The following is a 23,930-nucleotide window of genomic DNA, read 5'->3' as shown; positions in this document are numbered from 1 at the left end:
AATAAAAAATGAAAACAGACAGAGAAAGGTGGCAACACAAATTAAACTGATATGAAATAAAGTGATTAGAATCAACTTGTTTCATTTTCTTATTTTATAAAACCTTATAAATTAAGTTCAATATAACTTCCTTAAACCTGGCCTCGAATTAAACGCGACATTTGTTTTTGTTTAGCTATTTACTTGGTAATATTATTTGCGTCTGAAAAGCGGCAAATATTTACCGAAAATATACGAATACAAAACGAAATGTGTTGGAAGCTAAAAAGCTTTTGCTTTTGACTGTAACAAAATAGACTTCGGGGCTACATGTGTGTGTGTGCGTTTGGCGTTGCACAAAAGCGCGTTTTGAGTTTGCTATTTCCCCCTCAAGTATGAGTTCATGCACTAAATTCCGCGATTAGCGCATAACATTCGAAAACCTGTTTAAATCACAACGCAAAACCAAAAAAACTCACATAGTAAATCGCTTTGTTCGTGTGCGAAATTATTAAATTCGGCGGGAATTGAGGGCAAAACAAAGGAAATTACTAAAAAATTGTTTGAAAAAGTTTGCTCATGGAAATATTTTGGCATTTTATTGAAAAGTTATATTTTGCGACGCAATATACATACATACATACAGCAAATTTTAATTAAGTTAATTGTAGTAAAAAGTTTGAGGTAATGCAACGTTTACCCAGAAACCAGTAACAGGATTTTCGCACTTGTCAATCGTCGTGAAATAGCAAAAAAAAATGATAATTTTGTAGACAAAAACAAACATTTGCTATTTACAGGTTTTGACAAATGACGAACAAAAACAATAATATAATAAATGAAAAATATTAGAAATCTATACAAAGAAATATGCTTCGAGTTACAATATTTAAAAATATACTTTTAACAAAACAAGAAAAAGCATTAACTTCGATTACACCGAAACTATTCGAAAATTAAAAAGATTCATCAACAGAAATTCATTCCTATAACTCACTTTAAGGGTGATCTTTTTCGAAGTGCCCTAGTTTTTAAAAGTAAAAACTAGAAACTTCAAATTTGATGGGGAATGTTTATTATCATTCGAAAGAACATTCTTTGACACTTATTTTCTGAAGATTATTTCTTTCAAATCTTGGCCGGGACCACGTCTCAGATGGTCGATCCGTTCAGTCTATTTTTCGATGATTCGTTGGGGCATTTCGACTGCTAACTGGCAATAGACGCGCGCTATGATTTGCTCCATGGCCTGAATCGAAGCAAGATTGTTGCATAGACTTTAGATAACGATTTTCGTGCCGGTGGAATCATCAATGGCGACCGTTGTCGCGCCTTGATAACTGACTATTTTATTTCTTAAATTGAAGCTCGTGTCCTTAGCGACATTTGGTTTCAACAAGACGTCATCCTTTCCCATACATCGCTTCAATTAATTGATTTCTTGAGAGAACACTGTGGCGAGCAGAAAATTTGATTCTTGAGCCGATCGATTGGCCACCAAGATCGTGTGATATCACACCTTTAGAATTTTTCCTGTGGGGATATGTAAAGTCTAAAGTTTATGCGGACAGTCCAACTTCCCGCAAAACATCGCGCGAGACTGTCGGCAGTTACCAGTCGTAATGCTCGGACGAGCCATCGAAAATTAGACTCAATGGATGGACCATCTAGCCGCGACCAACTTTTGAAAAAGAGCAGCCTCAAAAAAAAGATATGCTAAAGAATGTTCTTTCGAATGATAATAAAAATTCCCCATTTTATTTGAGGTCAATATATTTGACCAATCACGATATCTTTCAGTTTTTTCGAAGTTCCCGAAACATTTCGAGTATGGATATTAAACGACATACATATGTGCATAATTTAGTAAACATATTATATGTGAAGGGAGATTTTTATGTCATAGAGACGCACGCAGTAAAAATTTGAGTGAAAAGGATCAGTCATCAAACCTAACCAATTTAAGATACAGAGTTAATCAAGTCATCATTAAGTATATTGCAATTTTCGTTTAGAGTCTATAAAACATTATTATCACAGTAACTGCTAATTTGAGTTTAACTAACTCCACACTTCGGGTCATTTATATTTGTACTTATTATTTGTATAAGAATAATCACAAATGAATCATGTTTAATCTTTTTTTTTGTGTCTGAATTGTAGGATGTTAATGTGGACGACCTTTAATTTCAAGAAGGCGGCACTACATGGTACACAGCCAATTAAATTATGGAGAGAAGCTTCTGGTGGGCACAATACAAGTATTTCGTGTCGTGGACCTGTGGAGATATGTGACGACACTTGTTTACGCCAAAAAACTGCAGATGAAGTGATTTAGGCCTTGGAAAAGAAAATTCGACGCGTTATTGCTGACATACGGCCCCAAATGCTGCAAAAAGTGGTCGAAAATTAGGCCTGTCGACTAAAGTTTTAGACAACCGCGGAGGTCACTTGCCCGAAAAGATTTTTAAAACCTAATGGCAACACATTTTTAAAATATTATGACAACGCTTAATCTATATTTACATTAAAGAGCAATTATTGGTCATAACTTCAAATTATACAGGTTTTATTTTTTCTTGTCTCAAAACACACTCTTATAAGAAAAATCTGCAATACTTCAAGTAAAAAATAATAATAATAAAATGTATACAAATTTACGAAATTCTTGGGTGGCTCTCATGAGCATCTTAAAAGCTCAACAGCACCATATGATGACAGCTGCGTAACAAAATAAAAAGTAACGGAATATGCAACATGAAACCAATTCTGTCCTCGACCATGCTTAAGCATTCGTGAGGTAAATCACAACAAAAACAAAATACATAAAAGAAACAATGTGTGGCTTTAACTATACATATATGTACATGACATATGTATGTTGGTTTATATATTGTTACCTTTGTTTATAGGTATATATACACACACATAGATATAGCTTCATATGGAGTAGGTTGTTCACCTGACTCACATGGTTTCCAGTTAGTAGACGACAAAAAAAGAACTAGCAATAAAGCGCAAAGTACGGCAGCTGTTGTGAAAAATTAACGGTATTAACATTGCAAAGTAATGCTTGAAAATGAAGTGGAAAACAAAAATGAGATAAGACAAGTCCATGAAAACAAAACAAAAATTGTCTGAAAGTGTGCACGGGCAGCAATCAAAACGTCCGCGTTTCAAGAGGTTTAAAGGTTATCGCGGCTTGGAAAGTACACACACGCACACACAGCAATATACATACATATGTATGAATTTATACATAGATTACCGCAAAAATAGTTAATTTTAAATAGACAAAATAAATATACACATATACTATATACATATACAAACATACATATGTTCAAACTAAGCTTTAGGAAGTGAAGAAAAGAGAAATTGTTTCAAGAATGATTTATATTATACAAGATGTTTTATGGAACGTTTTTAAAAAAAAAAACTACCTCTTTTACTTTGGTAGGGCCAATTTCGATGTACTCTTCACTATGTTGATATGACGAGTAGGTTAATATAAAGAGTGTGTGATGCCGTTATGTAAGCGGTTGTATAGGGTTTTTCAATAGAGGCACTACAAAAATAGACCGACATCAAACGAAGCCATAATTTTTTCTGCTCTCTTGACATTTCTCTTCAGAAATACGATCCAGAAAATCATTAAAATTTACTTCCGAAACTCGGAGTCAGTGGTCTCAACTTTTAGAGCAGGGTTTTGAATAAGAGCGCTGCAAAACTTTTTTAATAAAACAAAAACTGATTGGGACATCAACGAAATTCTTTATTGCTGTGAAAGTACATTCGCACCTACTTCTTAAGTCACCGTTGCATCACGAAAAAATTAGTTTGTTGCAGTTTATGAGCCGGCGACGTTCTTGGGCCGTAATTCTTTCGTGTTGATCAAGACCGGCAGGTTACTATGAATGGAAATCGCTATCGCTTAATGGTAACCGAATATTTTTGGCCCCAAATTAGATTATGTGTGCTTGGACAATAAGTGGTTCTAATAGGACGGCGCCACAAGTCACACAGTGAATGTCACAATCGATTTATTGAAATCCAAGTTTGGTGAACGGGTTATCATACGAAATGGGCAGTCAATTGGCCGCCTCGGTCCTGCGATTTGGCGCCGTAAGACTATTTCTTGTGGGGCTATGTCAAGTCTATGGTCTATTCCAAAAATCGAACGTGAAATTGCAGCAGTATCGGCCGATATACTCGTATGCTTGAAAACCGTCGAAAATTGGGTTCAGCGTGCCCGTGGTAGCTATGCAAAAGAAATCGAGTTCCAAACATAATGGCATCGAATGTACTTTCGCAAGATATCCCAAACCGTTCTCGTTTTCCTTCAAAAATACAAAGGATTTCATACAAGATCTGGATTTTGGTCGCTCAGTTTGTAGCTACATACATACATATACATACAATATAGTACATATGTAAAGGTGTTCCGATGTGAACCATTTCTTCGGAGATTGTCCGTGCTAAAGTTGTCAAAGAAAAAAGTACTCCTTACAAGGTCATGATTTTGATCCTTCAGTTTGTATGACAGCTATAAGCTATAGTAGCCTGATATCGGAAGTTCCAACAAGTGAACAGCTTCTTGGGGAGGAAAGGACGTGTGCAAAATTTCAGATCGATATCTTAAAAACCTAAGGACTACGACAGACGGACATTGATAAGTAGACTCAGTTAGTCTTGCTGATCATTTACGTTTACGACGTGAAAGGTTTGTCTGGCAATTGTTACAAAGGGAAATGAATTGAACAACGGACCACGGAATCTGAAAATATTGCAGAAGTGTTTTGGGGATTCTACGAAAACAAGTATTTGAGTGGCACAATGAGTTCAGTGTAGATCTTGAGGTCTTCCAAAGTTTGTCTCGTGCGAATCGTCCATCCACCTAACTTAACATCGAAAACAGTGCTTGGCTATCATCGTGCAGACATCTGATAGATGCAAAAGAAATGCTTGACAATGTAGGTGAGGACCCTACATTTATCAAAGCCAACATTATTGCTGACAAGACGTGGGTTTATAATTAAGACGTCGAAACTAGCAAATGACGCACCAAAGATGAGCCGAAACCGAAAAAAACCACGTCAAAGTCAGTCAAATATCAAAATGAATGTTCATTCGTGCTACAGAATCAAACCATCAGTAAAAATTACTATTTGACTGACTTGGATAACCGTGAAGCGAAAGTAATCGCTCACGGACCGTATTCGTCAGATTTTGGGCTTCGAAAAGGAAAAAATACCATCGCAGCCGAGGCTTAGAACAAGCGTATGTAAAAATTGGAATAAGCGATGGCATGAGAATAACGGCTCAAGGCTTAAGGGGGCTAGTTTCAAAGTGATAATATGTATAGATTTGTATTAAAATACGTAAAAATCTTGACTGATGTTGTACTCTGAAGAGGTTACCTTAAGATTGTCACGATGTTTAACGAGCTGAGTTCATTTAGCCACGTCCGTGTGACGGTCGGTCTGCATATACACGAACTAGTAATTCAGTTTTTGAGATATCGACCTGAAATTTTGTAAATGCCCTTTTTTAAGGGTACCCGCAGAGTGGACTCTCAAGGGAGAGCATAGCGTAAATAGGGAAAGATGGAATGCGTTTTTAGGAAAATGGGCTCGTTTTGGCTTTAAGAGTCCACTCTGCTGGCACCCTCACCAAAAAACTGCTCATTTGACCGAACTGTCGTTATCGAACAGCTATGACACATAGCAGCCATACAAAATGGATAATCGGTTTAAATACTTGTGTGGAAATAGTGAGATATCTCCAATAAATTTGGCACGGTTCAATCTCTGAAGAAATTATTCAGATCGGATCAATATAGCATATAAATGCCATATCGATCGATCAAAATCGAGTTCACGTTAGGAAAACTTGAACATGTGAAGGGGTTTCTAATCATTTTGGAAAAATTGTATATAAAAAATTATTAAAAGTAAAATTTTGACTTAATTGCTGAAGTTTGCAGTGAGTAAAATTAATTTTAGCTACTCAAAAGTGAAGAAACAGTTGTAAATCTATTTTTAATGTAATAGAGTATTAAAATTTAATAATATTGTAAAAGATTTCATTATTAAAATTATTTGTAATTATAAGTATTATAACTACTTTTGGAATATTTTAGTATTGAAATTCTATATTTTAGTTTTCAAACGCAATAAACGATGTGATAAATTTTAAATATAAATGTTTAAGGAGCCAAATATTTTTTTCTAATTATGATTTCACTCAATCTGCCAACAAATGGTTGACGCTTACATGTAAGTATATATTGCAGCTAAGAAATATTATTTACTGATTCATATTTTATAATTATTTTATTTTATCAAATTTATAAGAATTTAACCATATCGAAACAAGTGAACTTTTGCACAGCAAGTGCTTTCGCACATCTGTATGTATGTACATGTACAAATGCATGAAATTGCGGTAAATGCCCTTTTGGCTCGCGCCAAATAAATGTGTCACATACGCCAGTATAAATGCCGAGGAACCCGCACAAGGTCGATGAGTCAAGTTGAATTCAAACAAATGAGTTTCACAGCAAATTCAAGACATTGCGTATTTATCGCAGCACATATTTGTATGTACATATATTCAGCAGTGAGCAATTTCTTTCTCCGCTTTCGAGTATGAATAAAAATCGCAGACACGCAAAATAGTGGCGACTCGTAAGGTGGGTGGATGGGGATGAACGACGAGCGCAATTGTGACGCTGGCGCTTAGCAGTCAATTGCGAAGACACCGCGCACAAAAGACTTGTAGTCGTGTGCACATACATGCACACATATGCACATACATATGTAAGTGAAATAATTTATCATTTAAATTGAGTAGAATATAGAGACGTGAAGGCCGCCCGTAAATGCTATTGATTGAATAGCGCTTTTTTTCCTCAGGTTGATGATATGCATGAGGAAGTGTCTATTTGTATAATTTACATATATTGCATTTTCCCCATTACATATTTAAATTATAGTGTAAAACATTAGGTACAAACAGCTGTCGGCAATATATGGCGAAACAAAGTGAAATCGTTTATCATAATGTTAGGCACGGCTGCGACAAGCAATTGCTGCTGACAAATAAATAAATAAATAAAATGTAACAAAACAGGAAATGAAAAAATTTAATTTCTCGTATGTACTAAGAATATTTTTGGTTTTTTAATTTTAGATGAACCAACAATAAGTTTTGCTGTCCACGACGAGAGCACTTTTTTTTGTGGGACAACCAGGGAAATGAGGTCTAAACGGCTGAATTTTGAACATTTTTATATCAAAATTTCTGAAGACGTTGTTTAAATATCTACCTTGGTTATGCCAATTTATATTTTTAAAATATATGATTGTTTACATTAAAAAAAAAATTGTGAAAATACCTTTTTTGTACCTCTGAAGCCCACCTAAACCCTTAAATATGATTTTTAGTAATTAAACGAAGATTTTTTTCTCATCGATAAATATTTTTGTTAAACAATATAAGGCCAAAATTTTGGTCAAAAATCGTTTTTTTTTTAAACAACTATTTTTTTCAAAAATCTTTATTTTACTTTATTTATTTATTAAATTTTCTTTTTACTTTTATTTCTTTGATTAATTACTAAATTCAATATTAATTAAACGAAATCTGTTTGGTTTTTTTAATTTCAGAGATACGAGGGCTGCTATATATATTTCTGGCCTAGGCAACACTAAGTGTTGCCAGGTGCAATCTGACATTTCCATTGGAAAGTTTGACATTTTTTAGCATAACATCACTCAGAACGTACGTGAACTGATAATACAAGACCGTCATGTAACATAAGTACCTTCAGAGGCATGCCTATGCATTTCTCCCACCAGCATACATTCGATATTGCATGAACACCTGGCCGTAAAAAAGGTTTGTTCTCGTTGGATCCCGCTCAATTTGACAATCGCTCAAAAAAAGGCTCGTGTGGATTAGTGTAAAGAAATGCTGAAAAAATACGATCGCGGTGCTTCAAAAGACGTTTATAAGATCGTCACAGGTGACGAATTATGGATCCATGCGTATGAGCCCGAAACAAAGCAGCAATCGACCGTGTGGGTCTTCCAAGACGAGCCAAATCTAACGAAAGTTGTTCGTGGAAGAAGCACTTCGAAGCAAATGGTCGCCTGTTTCTTCGGCAAACCTGGTCATGTGGCGACTGTTCCGCTTGAGCAACGTAGGACGGTCAATTCTGAGTGGTACACCACCATTTGTTTGCCTGAAGTCTTCGGAGAAACTCGAAAAACGAACAGAGAAGACGAATCATTGTGCACCATCACAATGCGAGCTCTCACACATCGGCTCAAACCAGCGCCTTTTTGACCGACCAAAACGTCGAATTGATGGGTCATCCGCCGTACAGCCCTGACTTGGCACCCAATGACTTCTTTTTATTCCCACACATCAAGAAAATAATGCGTGGTCAACGATTTTCGTCGCCAGAAGATGCTGTTGAAGCATTCAAAAAACCATGTATTAAAGGTGTCTCAATCGGAGTGGAAAAAGTGCTTCGAAAATTGGTTTGAGCGCATGCAAAAGTGTATAAATCTTGATGGAGAATATTTTGAAAAACAATAAAACCATTTTCGTTGATAAATATTCCTATTTTGATTATTAGGCCAGAAATATATTTAGCAGCCCTCGTACATTATTGAAAATTAAGATTTACGTGGCTTCAAAAATCGATAGTTGCATTGCCTTATTTAATTCTATAACTAGAATATTGCACTAAATTTTCAAGTTGAACCGAGCGAATAGTTTCGGAGAGACAGCCTTGAAAAGTTGCGATCTCCGGGTCAGCTATATAGTCACTTAAAACTTTAAACGTTTTTTTTCTCGAAACCGTGCTTTCAAAGTCGGTTGTTAAGATTTCTCGCACACTACTGAGCCGCTCTTAATGAGCTTTTACACAGGTCTTCGAGATATAATTTACAAGGTTTCGAACGAAGGATTTTGTTTAATCACTACTATTTACAAAACAAAAACACTGAGAAAGATTTCCTAAGGTTTACATCATTTTTTTGTAAAAATGTCCTCTAAAAATACAATTTTCACTTTTTTAGATTTTCCTTCGTCCAATGCCTAGTTCATTGTCTTAATTTTTTCTTTTTCCTTTTTTACTTCAGATGATCTTGTAAATAGTTCTGCTGTCAACGCAGAGGCATCTTTTTTCCCGAGGGCCTGGCGAAAATGACGTCGAAATGCACGAGTTTTGAATATTTTACTTTGAATATTTCACCAAATCTTTATAAAATATGTATCTTTGGAATAATGAAAAGTTTGAATAAAGTAATTAATTTTTTATATGATAAAAATGTTTTCATTTTTTTGGTCGAGGAAACTCATCTAAATTCTTCAGCAATACTATTTTCGATGGAGAGCATTGGATTGCCCATAATGCAAAAACCACCCAGCAGTGGCTTGAAAGCAATATTTCTGGTATCAGATGATTGGCACCGAAGATATAATACCCTTCACAGGAGCATTTGTTATAGCACAAAAAGGTATAAAAAGATACTTATTCTGATTTTGAGGTAAGTTTGCATTCCCCGATTTGAAACATTTGTTGGGATATTGAAGCGATGTTTGTATGGCCATTTTCATGAAGACATCTGCTCAAATACAAAGGTTTCCATACAAGGATTTTATTTGGATTGTTCAGTTTGTATGGCAGCTATATGATATAGTGCTCCGATATCAACGGTTTCGGCAAATAAGCTGCTTCTTGAGGAGACAAGGACGTGCGCAAAGTTTCAGAGCGATAGCGAAACTAAGGCACAAGTTCGGTAGGACTGGGTATTAAAAACTTCGTTGTAAACTTAATATATCGTGTGCAGGGTATAAAAAACTGAAAATAACCGCTACCGTTATATATAAAAAAAAACTTGATTACGTTACGGCTTATTAATTTGGGCAATGACAACTCTATTTATAAAAACACGCTGAACAACAAAACAAAATTAGTGACTGACTCTATGACGTACAGATATAAACAAAAATTAAGTCGCTAACCTTGCGACTGGCACGCGCACGCACACCCACACAATATCTGCAGTCGGGAGGAAAAACAATATTTGGCGAACAAAAACAATACACTCGGACAAAAATAAAATTCACGAAACCTCACGAAGGTCAACAACATCAAAGCAAATTGTCAATGAACAAGGCTAACAAAGAAATCAAGGACTCGTCGGCAGCGGTTGTCCTGTTTGCCATGGGAAAACAGCAGAAAAAAGTGTATGGGAGAGAGTGTAAAACGATGGCAAATTAAGTCGAGAGCTTTTTGCTGTGAACACCCAATAACAAAGCAGCGTGAAATTTGCACTTTTCCCACAGTTCATGGCTAAGGCTAAGAAACAGACTGTTTGCAGTTAAATATTAGTGTCGCTCGTCAATTATCCAAACAAACAAACAACAATAAAAAAATAACAAATGGAATGGAAAAGGCACGATGTAGGAAAAGAAACTATTTTAAGCAAATATGTACATACATACTTTCACATGTAGTACTTGGAAGCAAAACAACTGTTGGGGTGTCGCTTTTGTGTGCTGTAGGCTGTGTGCATACGAATATACGAAATGGAGCGGACAAGCACAGAAGGCGACCACTAGGCCATTTTGCGGCCATATGCTAATCAAAGTACAAATTGTTCATAATTTAGAGCAGTGGCTCAACGGTCTCGGCTGCGTGTCTCGGACAGCTTGTGGGTTTAATTTGATTGTCATAGTTGTGTAGTTTGTAAACACAGACTTGCAGGCGAGTAAATTAATGAAAGCAAGATCTTAATAAAAGAGAAATCGTGTTGAAATAAATATTGTCAGGTTATTATAAGGAACAGGCGTTGCTGTTGTTGTTGCAGCAGCCGAAAACATTTCTGAGGTAATTTGGAGGAATGCTGCCGGGTTGACAATCCTTGGCTGGATGAAAATCCGGTTTTGTTCCTGTTACTTAGAACCAACGGTTGTGGGAATAGTTGTATCTACCTGTGAATTTCCAAAAATACTTCTATTTTTTTTAATATATGCATCTTGGAAGATGCGGAAGATTTATGGTCTTTTGTGCATTGGCAAACGGCGAATACCGCACTCGATGGAGTCATGTTATCCGAATGGATGAAAATGCTTCAGCTCTGAGAATATTCAACGCAGTACACGCCAGAGGAAGCAGAGGAAGACGAAGACGTCCATTCCGTTGGAAATGCCAGGTGGAGAACGACCTGGCTACACTTGGAATCTTTTTTTTTCTCGGCTGTCGGAACGCAGTCTTTCGATTCGCAGGGGAAAATTCTCCGAAACAACTAAACCGATCGACTTTTCACAGGACCTTCTAATTACATATCTTGTCAGGTATCGATCGAAGGAATAAGGTTTTTGATAACAAACTCCGCTCCGATACTTCTGTCCGATCGACTTAAAATTTTCACCCTATAATTATTTCAGAAAACTCGCTACTCAATAAAAATGCAAATTCTGATAACACCTTGACAAGTGTTGGACTTTGAGGTTAAGGATTTAGGAATAGTCATAGGTGAGGTCAAATAGTCGATACTAATAGGAAACTTAATTGGACAGCTTATAACGCCGAACCGTTGTGGTACCTATATTTCCTATAAAATTGACCTTAAAACCCCTTTTAAACGGACAGAATACTTTGCGATGATCACAAATTGGTTGAGTCAGTTAATGTCAGTTTCTGCTATGTCTCCTGGCTCTCCGAAGTTATGACTGCCGAGATGTTTCAGCCTCAGTCTTGCAAAGACTGGACATTGGAGAAGAAAGTACCTGGATATTTTCTAGATTTTTAGCCTTACAGCATGAATGACTATTGGACAATGACCTATAAGAACTTCTATGATAGCGGCAAGCTGAAGGGTAAGTAGTTCAGTAGATCTCTATCTACATTCTACTGTAGGCCAGAATGACAGAGGAGAAGGTTGTAGAGCAACGCCTGCGAAGCGCTTGTGAAGTCCATTGGTCGAGTGCCACACCCAGATAACAACGAAAATCCACCATAATTCCACTCGGAAGTAAACGGATACGGGTAAATGGTTTTACCAGCTCCTTGGCTATGCTTTTTCTAGCGACTCTGCTATGACCAGGCATCCAAACAAATTGTATGATGAAGTAGCTTGATTCTATTTCTAGTGAGGACAGACACTCGACGACGAGTTCGCCGTTCGAAGCTAAGCTTATAGCTTAGATCCATCCGTGAAGTAATCATACAGCACAACCATTAATTGAGGTAATAACCAGTCTCATGTGATGTGTTTGAAGCCCACGGTGTTTCAAAACAAAAGCTGTTTTACAAAATCTTCGATCATTGGAAATAAAAATAAAAAAAATTGTAGCTATACTATATCATCGACCTAAATATCATACAAATGTTTCTCCCTCAACAAATTCTAGGTTATGGGTTGATTGTGCAGTTTTTTGCAGTCTAAATAAAATAAATAAAAAATATACATAATATTGTACGCGTGTATGCAAATGCTTGACAAAGCGTACATGCAGAATAATGTCACATAATATTCGTGGGCACCCGTGCTGGTTTTGGTATTGCGTGAGTACATCATTAACATGCCTGTTGCTTTCTAAACAAATTCAGCACAACGTTATAGGCACAGCAATTCATGCAAAATACCGTTTTTGCGGCATCTTAAGCGCACCATATGCCAGCACTAACAATTTAATTTGATTTTGAAATGTTAAAATTATGGCGGCGTACCCACATTTTCGCTATACTACCTATCATTGCGCAAGTCAAGGTGTTAGTAAGTTTTTCTAATTTTTTTTCAAATTGTTTACATTTGTGGCTGATGAAAAACTGGAGCAGCGTGTTCTCCATTCACTGCGCGGAATGGTCCCACATGCCACTATATTATGGTACTTCGCATGTAAACTTTGTTACGCTATGAAGCAAATGAGAGGAGTAATTTAAACCCACCAAGCCTCGAAATTACTACAGGAATGTTTTCTGCCGCTACAACAGCAACAATTTAAACAATTGAAGTGTATATTTGTGTAACGTGTGCGGAAACCTACAATGTATAAAAAGCGGCCAATTAGCAGCAAAAGTGTGTTGTCTTGAAAACGAGTACAAAGCACCTCAAACCGCACTTTAATTTCTTCTATTTATTATTAATAATAATTATGTGCAAATGAAAATTACTCGTTAGTGTTTTAGGTAGAGGGAAGAAAGGTAAGGGAAGATTCTGTATTTTTGTAAATAACAAATCTTGGTCAAAACAAAATTTAATTATAAAAGTGAAAATGTGGCTACACACGTCTACTCGTATATAATAATTATTGTTTTTGGTTTGCTATGGTCAGATATACAAACAATATATTTTATTTTATATATACACAAATGTACATACATATAAAATATTATCTAAACCGAGAAAAAATGATTTTGAAACTTGCCGATAAGATTAGAAAAGTCATAAAGAAACAAAGCAGCCAGCCCATGCTTTGGTAAAGCTGAATAAAGTGCATATAAATTATTTACACATTTAAGAGATAATGAGAGGGCTAAAACAAAAGCTGTTGCTTAAAGCTAATGTACCACTATATAATTTTGTACTTGCAACTCAAAGCCTTTTTTTCGCGTCACTTATGATGGAAATAAATGCATAACTTTTAACATTTGGGGCCTAATTTTAAAATCCACTTTTTCACTTTTCAGCGCACAAATCAAGAAACAAGTAATTAACGGAAGACCCCTATGCACGAAGTGTTGATGAAGTATAAAACCTTATGACCAAAAATTGTCCAAATCGAACCAAAACTGTTCTAGCCGCTAGGCACCCAATAATTGACTTTTGACAGAAAAAAATCTGTTAATGTGTGAGATAAATAATTGAATTCCTCACCCTTATGTCTGCGTATCAAAAATAAAATATAATTATTTTTATGTAAAAAGAATTTACAATTCAGAGTGGCTCAAATAACCAAGCGTAATATAATTATAGGTTATACCCAATGATGCTGTCAAATGTTACTATAGAACAATTCTCTTAATAAACACGTTTGAACAAATCTCAAAACTTTCGTTTTCTTTTGGCCAAATCAGAAAACAAATATTTGTAGATGTAAACAAATAACCTGTTTATATAAAAAAAAGAAACTATAAAATCAACTAAAGAAATTCAGTGTAAAAAGCATAAAATAGAGCTCTGAGTACGAAATTTTATATGGAAACTATACAAAACATGTTTCGCATGCCTGATTCAGTTTGATCTGTTTATTATTCAACAAAAGTTTAAGTATGAGCTCCTCGTCAAGGTCGATTTTGTATTAAATTGAGTTTGATATAAATTTCATACACCCTACATTCGTCTTCAAATGTATATACGGATGTACAATTAACATTTACTGTATTATATATTTTTTACATATAGTGTTAATTGATTCTCGCTTATTTGAATCACCTGAATGATCAAAAATATATTGTAAAATTATAAAAAAAAAAAATTGTCAGTATAATATATGCATATGTGTAAGTTTACTTAAAAATATTAGTACTAACCTTCATTGCCAAACATGCTCCATAATTTTGAAATTAAAAGTCCCATTTTGTTGTTAGCTGGCGTTATCCGTTTTTAGAACTAAATTGATTAACTGTAGTTTCTAACCCGTAGCTCCACTTCACTTTTACACTATTTGCTGTACACTATTTTGAGAAACAAGTATTTACACGTATTCAGTAGAAATATTGATTACAAAATATACACAAAAAATACATTTATCACCAAAAACAATCAGTTACAATAAAAGTAACAGCTTAACAAGTTTTTGGCCAATCGCTTGTAGCGGCAGTGGTATGGTACCGGTGGTGCGTAGACCAACTGTTGGCGATGGTGCGATCGTTCGCAATTCCGTTCACTTTCCGCTCAATATAATGACGTAAATTGAGCTAAATTGCAACCAGCTCTCACAAACAATAAACGATTTCCAAATAACAAAAAAGCTACGTTTAGCACTGAGTATTATAAAATGGCAGTAACAACAAATTAAAGCAAAGAAGGAAATAAGTAGAAGAAATATACAGCTATTCGTTGTCACCGTTATGTCTAGGAAAGTGTAGTAATTTTAGCAACAGACACACCATACTTAATGCCCCGTATTTTATGTGGAGCGCTAAATGTTACGCAGCCAAAGGCGAGCTTCGTTTTATTTTCTGTTTTTTTTTTTCAGCAGGTATAAACTTTCACTGTTAATCACAATCCTCTGCTAGTCGAACCACTGCGATTTATAGCTTGAGAAAACAAATCAGAAAAAATATGCGCTTATACATATATTTTTTATTTCATGTGGGTACCACTGATGAACTGGAGAGGAATGTGTCCAGTTATTGTTGATGTACAAATGCAATTATTATTACTTTTTTGAAGCAAAAAACCTTTGCGCTATTGGCTACAATGTCTCACTTTTTATTCGAAAATTGATCGACACAAACTTTCCATTTTTCGTTTTGTTAAACACTATTCACATATACAAAATAATTTTATTCTTAACATTTTCGAAAGGCTCCCAATATGATAATAAAAAATTTATATAGAGAAAATAAAGCTAATTAAATTAATACACAATATTCTCACACGCATTAAAAATCTATCAAATATCACGAATGACTGAAAGAAGACCAAACTTTATCAAAGCACCTTGACAGCAGCCACCGAATGACAGTGGAAAGCAACAGCGAGAAACATGGCATTGCCATTATATAAAAAATTAATCATTACAGGGTCACTCAAATGTTTTAAAACTAAATAGTAAATTTCGTGCTTATGTCATTTTCATTTGCTGCTTTATTTGAACAATATTTAATTTACATATAAGTTATATTATATACCGATATTCATTTATATATAAATATATACATTTGCATATACTACAGTAAATAACAACAGTTAATTACAATTTATTTTAATTTGATCCATAACAACTTTATAACTATTTTTCTATTATTAATTATTTTCATTCCGTTTTCATTATTTTCATTAACACAGCAATTTCGCAGATTTGCTTTAGGTACACTTTATATTATTTACAATTCGTAAGCCAATTCATAGGTTTCATTGTTTGTCATTCCGGTAGCAGGTATGTATTTTTAAAATCCCATGAGATATGCCGAATCACCAATGTGTTGAGCTGAAACTCTCCTGAAATAAAAAAAAATAATTAATTAAAGAGACTGAACACCAATGAACGCATTACACGTACTTTATTTTAAACTCATAGTCCTTGAGCGCCTTCATTAGGGCAAAAGCCAAAATTGTTCCTTGTCCAAGCAAAATGTATCCATGTTTCAAATTTACATTAGTCCTGGTCATGGGGCTGGATTTCACTTCATTAGCAGTAGATTTCCTTTGCAATTGTTCAAATACACGAATGTCATTTCCACGAGAGAGTTCACGTATTACAATTTCTGAGCGTTCATTGCCTAAACGTCTTCTCTCTGCCCATGAACCGTCATGACTTTCTATACGAACATGCCATAACTGGCGACTACTAGTATCCCTAGCAATATCATTCTGTTCCTCTCTGTCATCAAAGCGCTTTGACCTTTCCCGTCGGTCATCTAGACGCATTTCAATGGCTCGGCGTTCCTCGCGATCATCAACACGTCTTGAAATCTCTCGTTGTTCTGGTTGTTCATCACGGCGCATTGAAGTTTCTCGTCGTTCTTCGCGATCATCAACGTGTCTTGGAATCTCTCGTTGTTCCCGTCGGTCATCTAGACGCATTTCAATGGCTCGGCGTTCCTCGCGGTCATCAACGCGTCTTGTAATCTCTCGTTGTTCCTGTCGGTCATCTGGGCGCATATCAAGTTTCTCGTCGTTCTTCGCGGTCATCAACACGTCTTGTAATCTCTCGTCGTTCTGGCTGTTTATTACGGCGCATTGAAGTTTCTCGTCGTTCTTCGCGATCATCAACACGTCTTGTAATCTCTCGTCGTTCTGGCTGTTCATCACGGCGCATTGAAGTTTCTCGTCGTTCTTCGCGATCATCAACACGTCTTGAAATCTCTCGTTGTTCCTGTCGGTCATCTAGACGCATTTCAATGGCTCGGCGTTCCTCGCGGTCATCAACGCGTCTTGTAATCTCTCGTCGTTCTGGCTGTTCATTACGGCGCATTGAAGTTTCTCGTCGTTCTTCGCGGTCATCAACACGTCTTGTAATCTCTCGTCGTTCTGGCTGTTCATTACGGCGCATTGAAGTTTCTCGTCGTTCTTCGCGATCATCAACACGTCTTGAAATCTCTCGTTGTTCCTGTCGGTCATCTAGACGCATTTCAATGGCTCGGCGTTCCTCGCGGTCATCAACGCGTCTTGTAATCTCTCGTCGTTCTGGTTGTTCGTCACGGCGCATTGAAGTTTCTCGTCGTCCTTCGCGATCATCAACACGTCTTGTAATCTCTCGTCGTTCTGGCTGTTCATTACTGCGCATTGAAGTTTCTCGTCGTTCTTCGCGATCATCAACACGTCTTGAAATCTCTCGTTGTTCCTGTCGGTCATCTAGACGCATTTCAATGGCTCGGCGTTCCTCGCGGTCATCAACGCGTCTTGTAATCTCTCGTCGTTCTGGCTGTTCATTACGGCGCATTGAAGTTTCTCGTCGTTCTTCGCGATCATCAACACGTCTTGAAATCTCTCGTTGTTCCTGTCGGTCATCTAGACGCATTTCAATGGCTCGGCGTTCCTCGCGGTCATCAACGCGTCTTGTAATCTCTCGTCGTTCTGGCTGTTCATTACGGCGCATTGAAGTTTCTCGTCGTTCTTCGCGATCATCAAAACGTCTTGAAATCTCTCGTTGTTCCTGTCGGTCATCTAGACGCATTTCAATGGCTCGGCGTTCCTCGCGGTCATCAACGCGTCTTGTAATCTCTCGTTGTTCTGGCTGTTCATCACGGCGCATTGAAGTTTCTCGTCGTTCTTCGCGATCATCAACACGTCTTGAAATCTCTCGTTGTTCCTGTCGGTCATCTAGACGCATTTCAATGGCTCGGCGTTCTTCGCGATCATCAACACGTCTTGAACTCTCTCGTCGTTCTGGCTGTTCATTTCGGCGCATTGAAGTTTCATGTCGTTCTTCGCGATCATCAAAACGTCTTGAAAGCTCCCGTTGTTCCTGTCGGTCATCTAGACGCATTTCAATGGCTCGGCGTTCCTCGCGATCATCAACACGTCTTGAAATCTCTCGTTGTTCCTGTCGGTCATCTAGACGCATTTCAATGGCTCGGCGTTCCTCGCGGTCATCAACGCGTCTTGTAATCTCTCGCTGTTCTGGCTGTTCATTACGGCGCATTATAGTTTCTCGTCGTTCTTCGCGATCATCAACACGTCTTGGAATCTCTCGTTGTTCCCGTCGGTCATCTAGACGCATTTCAATGGCTCGGCGTTCCTCGCGGTCATCAACGCGTCTTGTAATCATCTCTCGTCGTTCTGGCTGTTCATTACGGCGCATTGAAGTTTCTCGTCGTTCTTCGCGATCATCAACACTTGAAATCTCTCGTTGTTCCTGTCGGTCATGTAGACGCATTTCAATGGCTCGGCGTTCCTCGCGGTCATCAACGCGTCTTGTAATCTCTCGTCGTTCTGGCTGTTCATTACGGCGCATTGAAGTTTCTCGTCGTTCTTCGCGATCATCAAAACCTCTTGAAATCTCTCGTTGTTCCTGTCGGTCATCTAGACGCATTTCAATGGCTCGGCGTTCCTCGCGGTCATCAACGCGTCTTGTAATCTCTCGCTGTTCTGGCTGTTCATCGCGGCGCATTGATGTTTCTCGTCGTTCTTCGCTATCATCAACACGTCTTGAAATCTGTCGTTGTTCCTGTCGGTCATCTAGACGCATTTCAATGGGTCGGCGTTGCTCGCGGTCATCAACGCGTCTTGTAATCTCTCGTCGTTCTGGCTGTTCATTACGGCGCATTGAAGTTTCTCGTCGTTCTTCGCGATCATCAACACGTCTTGAAATCTCTCGTTGTTCCTGTCGGTCATCTAGACGCATTTCAATGGCTCGGCGTTCCTCGCGGTCATCAACGCGTCTTGTAATCTCTCGTCGTTCTGGCTGTTCATTACGGCGCATTGAAGTTTCTCGTCGTTCTTCGCGATCATCAACACGTCTTGAAATCTCTCGTGGTTCGTGTCCGTAATAAAGACGCATTTCAATGGCTCGGCGTTCCTCGCGGTCATCAACGCGTCTTGTAATCTCTCGTCGTTCTGGCTGTTCATTACGGCGCATTGAAGTTTCTCGTCGTTCTTCGCGGTCATCAACACGTCTTGTAATCTCTCGTCGTTCTGGCTGTTCATTACGGCGCATTGAAGTTTCTCGTCGTTCTTCGCGATCATCAACACGTCTTGAAATCTCTCGTTGTTCCTGTCGGTCATCTAGACGCATTTCAATGGCTCGGCGTTCCTCGCGGTCATCAACGCGTCTTGTAATCTCTCGTCGTTCTGGCTGTTCATTACGGCGCATTGAAGTTTCTCGTCGTTCTTCGCGATCATCAACACGTCTTGTAATCTCTCGTTGTTCGTGTCGTTCTTCTAGACGCATTTCAATGGCTCGGCGTTCCTCGCGGTCATCAACGCGTCTTGTAATCTCTCGTCGTTCTGGCTGTTCATTACGGCGCATTATAGTTTCTCGTCGTTCTTCGCGATCATCAACACGTCTTGGAATCTCTCGTTGTTCCCGTCGGTCATCTAGACGCATTTCAATGGCTCGGCGTTCCTCGCGGTCATCAACACGTCTTGTAATCATCTCTCGTCGGTCCTGTCGGTCTTGTAGACGCATTTCAATGGCTCGGCGTTCCTCGCGGTCATCAACGCGTCTTGTAATCTCTCGTCGTTCTGGCTGTTCATTACGGCGCATTGAAGTTTCTCGTCGTTCTTCGCGATCATCAACACGTCTTGAAATCTCTCGTTGTTCCTGTCGGTCATCTAGACGCATTTCAATGGCTCGGCGTTCCTCGCGGTCATCAACGCGTCTTGTAATCTCTCGTCGTTCTGGCTGTTCATTACGGCGCATTGAAGTTTCTCGTCGTTCTTCGCGATCATCAACACGTCTTGAAGTCTCTTGTTGTTCCTGTCGTTCATCAAGACGCATTTAAATGGCTCTGCGGTCCTCGCGGTCATCAACGCGACTTGTACAATCTCGTAGTTCTGGCTGTTCTTCACGGCGCATTGAAGTTTCTCGTCGTTCTTCGCGATCATCAACACGACTTGTAATCTCTCGTTGTTCCCGTCGGTCATCTAGACGCATTTCAATGGCTCGGCGTTCCTCGCGGTCATCAACGCGTCTTGTAATCTCTCGCTGTTCTGGCTGTTCATTACGGCGCATTATAGTTTCTCGTCGTTCTTCGCTATCATCAACACGTCTTGAAATCTGTCGTTGTTCCTGTCGGTCATCTAGACGCATTTCAATGGCTCGGCGTTCCTCGCGGTCATCAACGCGTCTTGTAATCTCTCGTCGTTCTGGCTGTTCATTACGGCGCATTGAAGTTTCTCGTCGTTCTTCGCGATCATCAACACGTCTTGAAATCTCTCGTTGTTCCTGTCCGTCATCTAGACGCATTTCAATGGCTCGTCGTTCTTCGCGATCATCAACGTGTCTTGGAATCTCTCGTTGTTCCCGTCGGTCATCTAGACGCATTTCAATGGCTCGGCGTTCCTCGCGGTCATCAACGCGTCTTGTAATCTCTCGCTGTTCTGGCTGTTCATTACGGCGCATTGAAGTTTCTCGTTGTTCTTCGCGATCATCAACACGTCTTGAAGTCTCTTGTTGTTCCCGTCGGTCATCTAGACGCACTTCAATGGCTCGTCGTTCTTCGCGGTCATCAACACGTCTTGAAGTCTCTTGTTGTTCCCGTCGGTCATCTAGACGCACTTCAATGGCTCGTCGTTCTTCGCGGTCATCAACACGTCTTGTATTCTCTAGTCGTTCTGGCTCATCACGGCGCATTGAAATTTCTCGTCGTTCTTCGCGATCATCAAAACGTCTTGAAATCTCTCGTTGTTCTTGTCGGTCATCTAGACGCATTTCAATGGCTCGGCGTTCTTCGCGGTCATCAACGCGTCTTGTAATCTCTCGCCGTTCTGGCTGTTCATTACGGCGCATTGAAGTTTCTCGTCGTTCTTCGCGGTCATCAACACGTCTTGAAATCTCTCGTTGTTCCCGTCGGTCATCTAGACGCATTTCAATGGCTCGGCGCTCCTCGCGGTCATCAACGCGTCTTGAAATCTCTCGTCGTTCCTGTCGGTCATCCAGACGCATTTCAATGGCTCGGCGTTCCTCGCGGTCATCAACGCGTCTTGTAATCTCTCGTCGTTCTGGCTGTTCATCACGGCGCATTGAAGTTTCTCGTCGTTCTTCGCGATCATCAACACGTCTTGAAATCTCTCGTTGTTCCTGTCGGTCATCTAGACGCATTTCAATGGCTCGGCGTTCCTCGCGGTCATCAACGCGTCTTGTAATCTCTCGTCGTTCTTGATGTTCGTCACGGCGCATTCTTTCTTTGTGATCATCAGTACGTCTTGTAAGCTCTTGTGACTCCTGTCGGTTATCAAAGTGCATTGTAATGTCGTGCTGTTCTTCGTGGTTATCCAAACGTGTAATGGTCTCTCGTCGCTCTTCTTGGTTGTCAGCGCGCAGTGTAATTTCACGTTTATTAGCCCGATTTGAATAATCTCGAGGTTTTGTAGGATCAATATAATCATAATACTTTGGGAGTTCTTGACGCTCTAATCCTGACTGTTTTGAGTATTCAATGTTTGCTCGTACGGAAAATTCACCGTTGTTTGAATATTTGGTCGTCTCGCTGTTAAAACATTCAAAGTAATCGCCGTCTTCACAAGTGTGTAATTCTTCGTGAGCGAAACTGGTCGCTATTATCAGGTAAAGGACAGTTGCTTGCAACTGCCAAAACCTGAAACCCATTTTATTTATCACTTGGTTCAGTATATTCGCAAACTCTTGTGCTTTGGGTGAAATAGTAGTGATGCTAGAGCTCTTGTGTTTGTTGCGATTGTCCTTGTCGAGCTGATGGCTTTGACTTGACTGACCTCCTGCAAGTATTCGCAGCGCTTTTATACCAATTCCCGTGGATTCGCTGCAGAAAAACTCGCAGCGCTGCGCTCATCGTCAAAGATGTGTTCTAATTTCTTCCTTCTCAATGAACTTCATTTCCGCGCTGATTGATTAAATTCGCTTATCGCACATGTGCACCACTGCACCGCGTTAACACGCTTCAAACAGTGCGTGAGTGGCCACAAATGGTTCTGTGTGCCTTCTTATGCCGGTATGGATTTGTGTCATTGCGCTTTTTTTATCGTTTTCTTCTTAAAAAATAATGGTTTGGTTTATGAATGAATTTTCCGAAGCCTTGACAATGACGTCAATGAAGCTTCACTTTGAATGCCAAGGACTTTTTTGTGACTCATAAAAATAACTGGACGCCAGTGGAGTACAGTAGTTAATTTATTAATAATAAGTAGTGATATTCTTTTAAATTCACGAACTTTTAAATAATGGATTGACGTTTGCTGACTGTGATAGACAACATATAGTAACCATTCTCTTGTTTCCATCGGCACCCGATTCTGCTATTGTTACGGTGTATTGTCTCCTTGCAGTGTCCAATCATGGCAGTATTCGCCTTAGAGCATTTCAGCGGACTTCAGTAAACCCTTTTTATACAATTTTATTATTCTAACGATGTTTAAGTGTTCCGTGAAGCACCTAAAAGTCCCAAATGAGAAGCTGAAAAGCTTAACTCTTCTTTGGAAGACAGTTTCTCAACTAAGTCGATTACCAAATTGTCTTCACTAATAAGCGTTTCCGACAGTTTTTTAATTTAGCCGAAGAGTATATTGCCGACTACGTTCATCCCGAAGGCCGGTAAGAGATCAGATGAGTGAGACAAGGATTTTAGACCCATCTATCTTTCCTCTGTTGTATGAAAAATGTTAAAAATATTAATCGGTGTGTATTTAAGGGCTAGTATCTCAAGAAATGGAATTTCGAGCGCACAGCAGGCCTATTGTAAGTAGAGGAGAACTTTAGAGAGATTGGTTGATCTGTACCGTACTGTACTAGGGCTAGTTTCTCAAAAACGGACTTTCAAGGGCACACCGTTTCTATAGCGAAACTAGGTTAGTGGTTTGGTTTTGAATTATCTTTATACTTCACTGCAATAGAAGCGAAAAGGGGTTGTGTGCTGGCACAACGGAATGAGAGTCCGGGCACAGACATAAAGTGAAGTTCTCTTGCAACTTCTCGGGATCATAATTGTTAATGATATTCTGGAAAAGCTGGAGCAAGTCGGCTTCCTGAAGATTGCAACGCGGTCGACGTAGCTCTTACCGTTAAGAGAATACCTCTGCATACCGTGTACGAGGTAATTCAGGGGTACCTCCGGATCGTAAGCATCTGAGCTGCTAAAAACTTTTCATATATCCTAGCAAGACCGATCTGGTTTTATTCACCAGAAAGTCAAATTATCGGAAGCGCGTGAGAGAAAAGTGCTTTCCTTCTGGCGCCAGAGTTAAGTACCTATGGATTAGGGAAAGCTCTCTTGGAAACCCAACATCGAGGAAAGAGCTAGGCATCCGTTGTCATGTACTGCTGCAGGGAAGCCATTGCCAAAGGATGGGGACTATCACCAAATATAGTTCTTAGTTAAACCTTTAATGTTCTACTGAATTTTTGTTTGGTGGAAAAAGCTGGGAAAACTACACACGCGAGACCATCAGCGAGTTTTGTATTTGTGTGTAAGAACCACACCAATTTTGGCACTCAATCTGAGAATCTGGGTACTTAGATGACTATGAGCCTGAGCACCCTGGAATCTTCGCCCACTTTGATTTAAATCCAAAATATTTCTATTACCGGGTCGTCCAGCCTAGCCCTGGCAGAAAAGCTAC

General features: G+C 38.9%; 1 protein-coding gene and 1 non-coding gene across 5 annotated transcripts in view; both read right to left on the bottom strand.

Annotated features, from left to right (window-relative positions):
- The window catches only part of LOC105222638 (ADP-ribosylation factor-like protein 5B), a 38,001-nt gene extending 22,311 nt beyond the window's left edge, over positions 1–15,690 (bottom strand). The window contains exons 1-2 of one of the 4 annotated variants that reach the window (XM_029548823.2): positions 15,609–15,690; positions 14,537–14,680 (exon numbers count right to left, since the gene is read on the bottom strand). In XM_029548823.2, the coding sequence (XP_029404683.1) occupies positions 14,537–14,582 (46 nt within the window). In that variant the 5' untranslated portion in view covers positions 14,583–14,680; positions 15,609–15,690. Of the gene's footprint in view, positions 1–14,536; positions 14,681–14,750 lie in introns of all 4 variants that reach the window. The other 3 variants (XM_011200030.4, XM_011200028.4, XM_011200029.4) reach the window with 3 other exon arrangements.
- On the bottom strand, positions 15,179–22,578 carry LOC105222637 (trichohyalin). The gene is made up of 3 exons (XR_007422583.1): positions 20,853–22,578; positions 16,234–18,665; positions 15,179–16,172 (listed from the first exon to the last, which is right to left on the bottom strand). It is a non-coding gene; the product is annotated as a trichohyalin (transcript).
- Between the last annotated feature and the right edge of the window lie 1,352 nt (positions 22,579–23,930).

This window comes from Bactrocera dorsalis, chromosome 4 (assembly GCF_023373825.1).
Source record: "Bactrocera dorsalis isolate Fly_Bdor chromosome 4, ASM2337382v1, whole genome shotgun sequence".
Taxonomy (NCBI): Eukaryota; Metazoa; Arthropoda; class Insecta; order Diptera; family Tephritidae; genus Bactrocera; species Bactrocera dorsalis.
The sequence above is the reverse complement of the archived record's forward strand: the minus strand, read 5'-3'. Positions and strand labels throughout refer to the sequence as shown.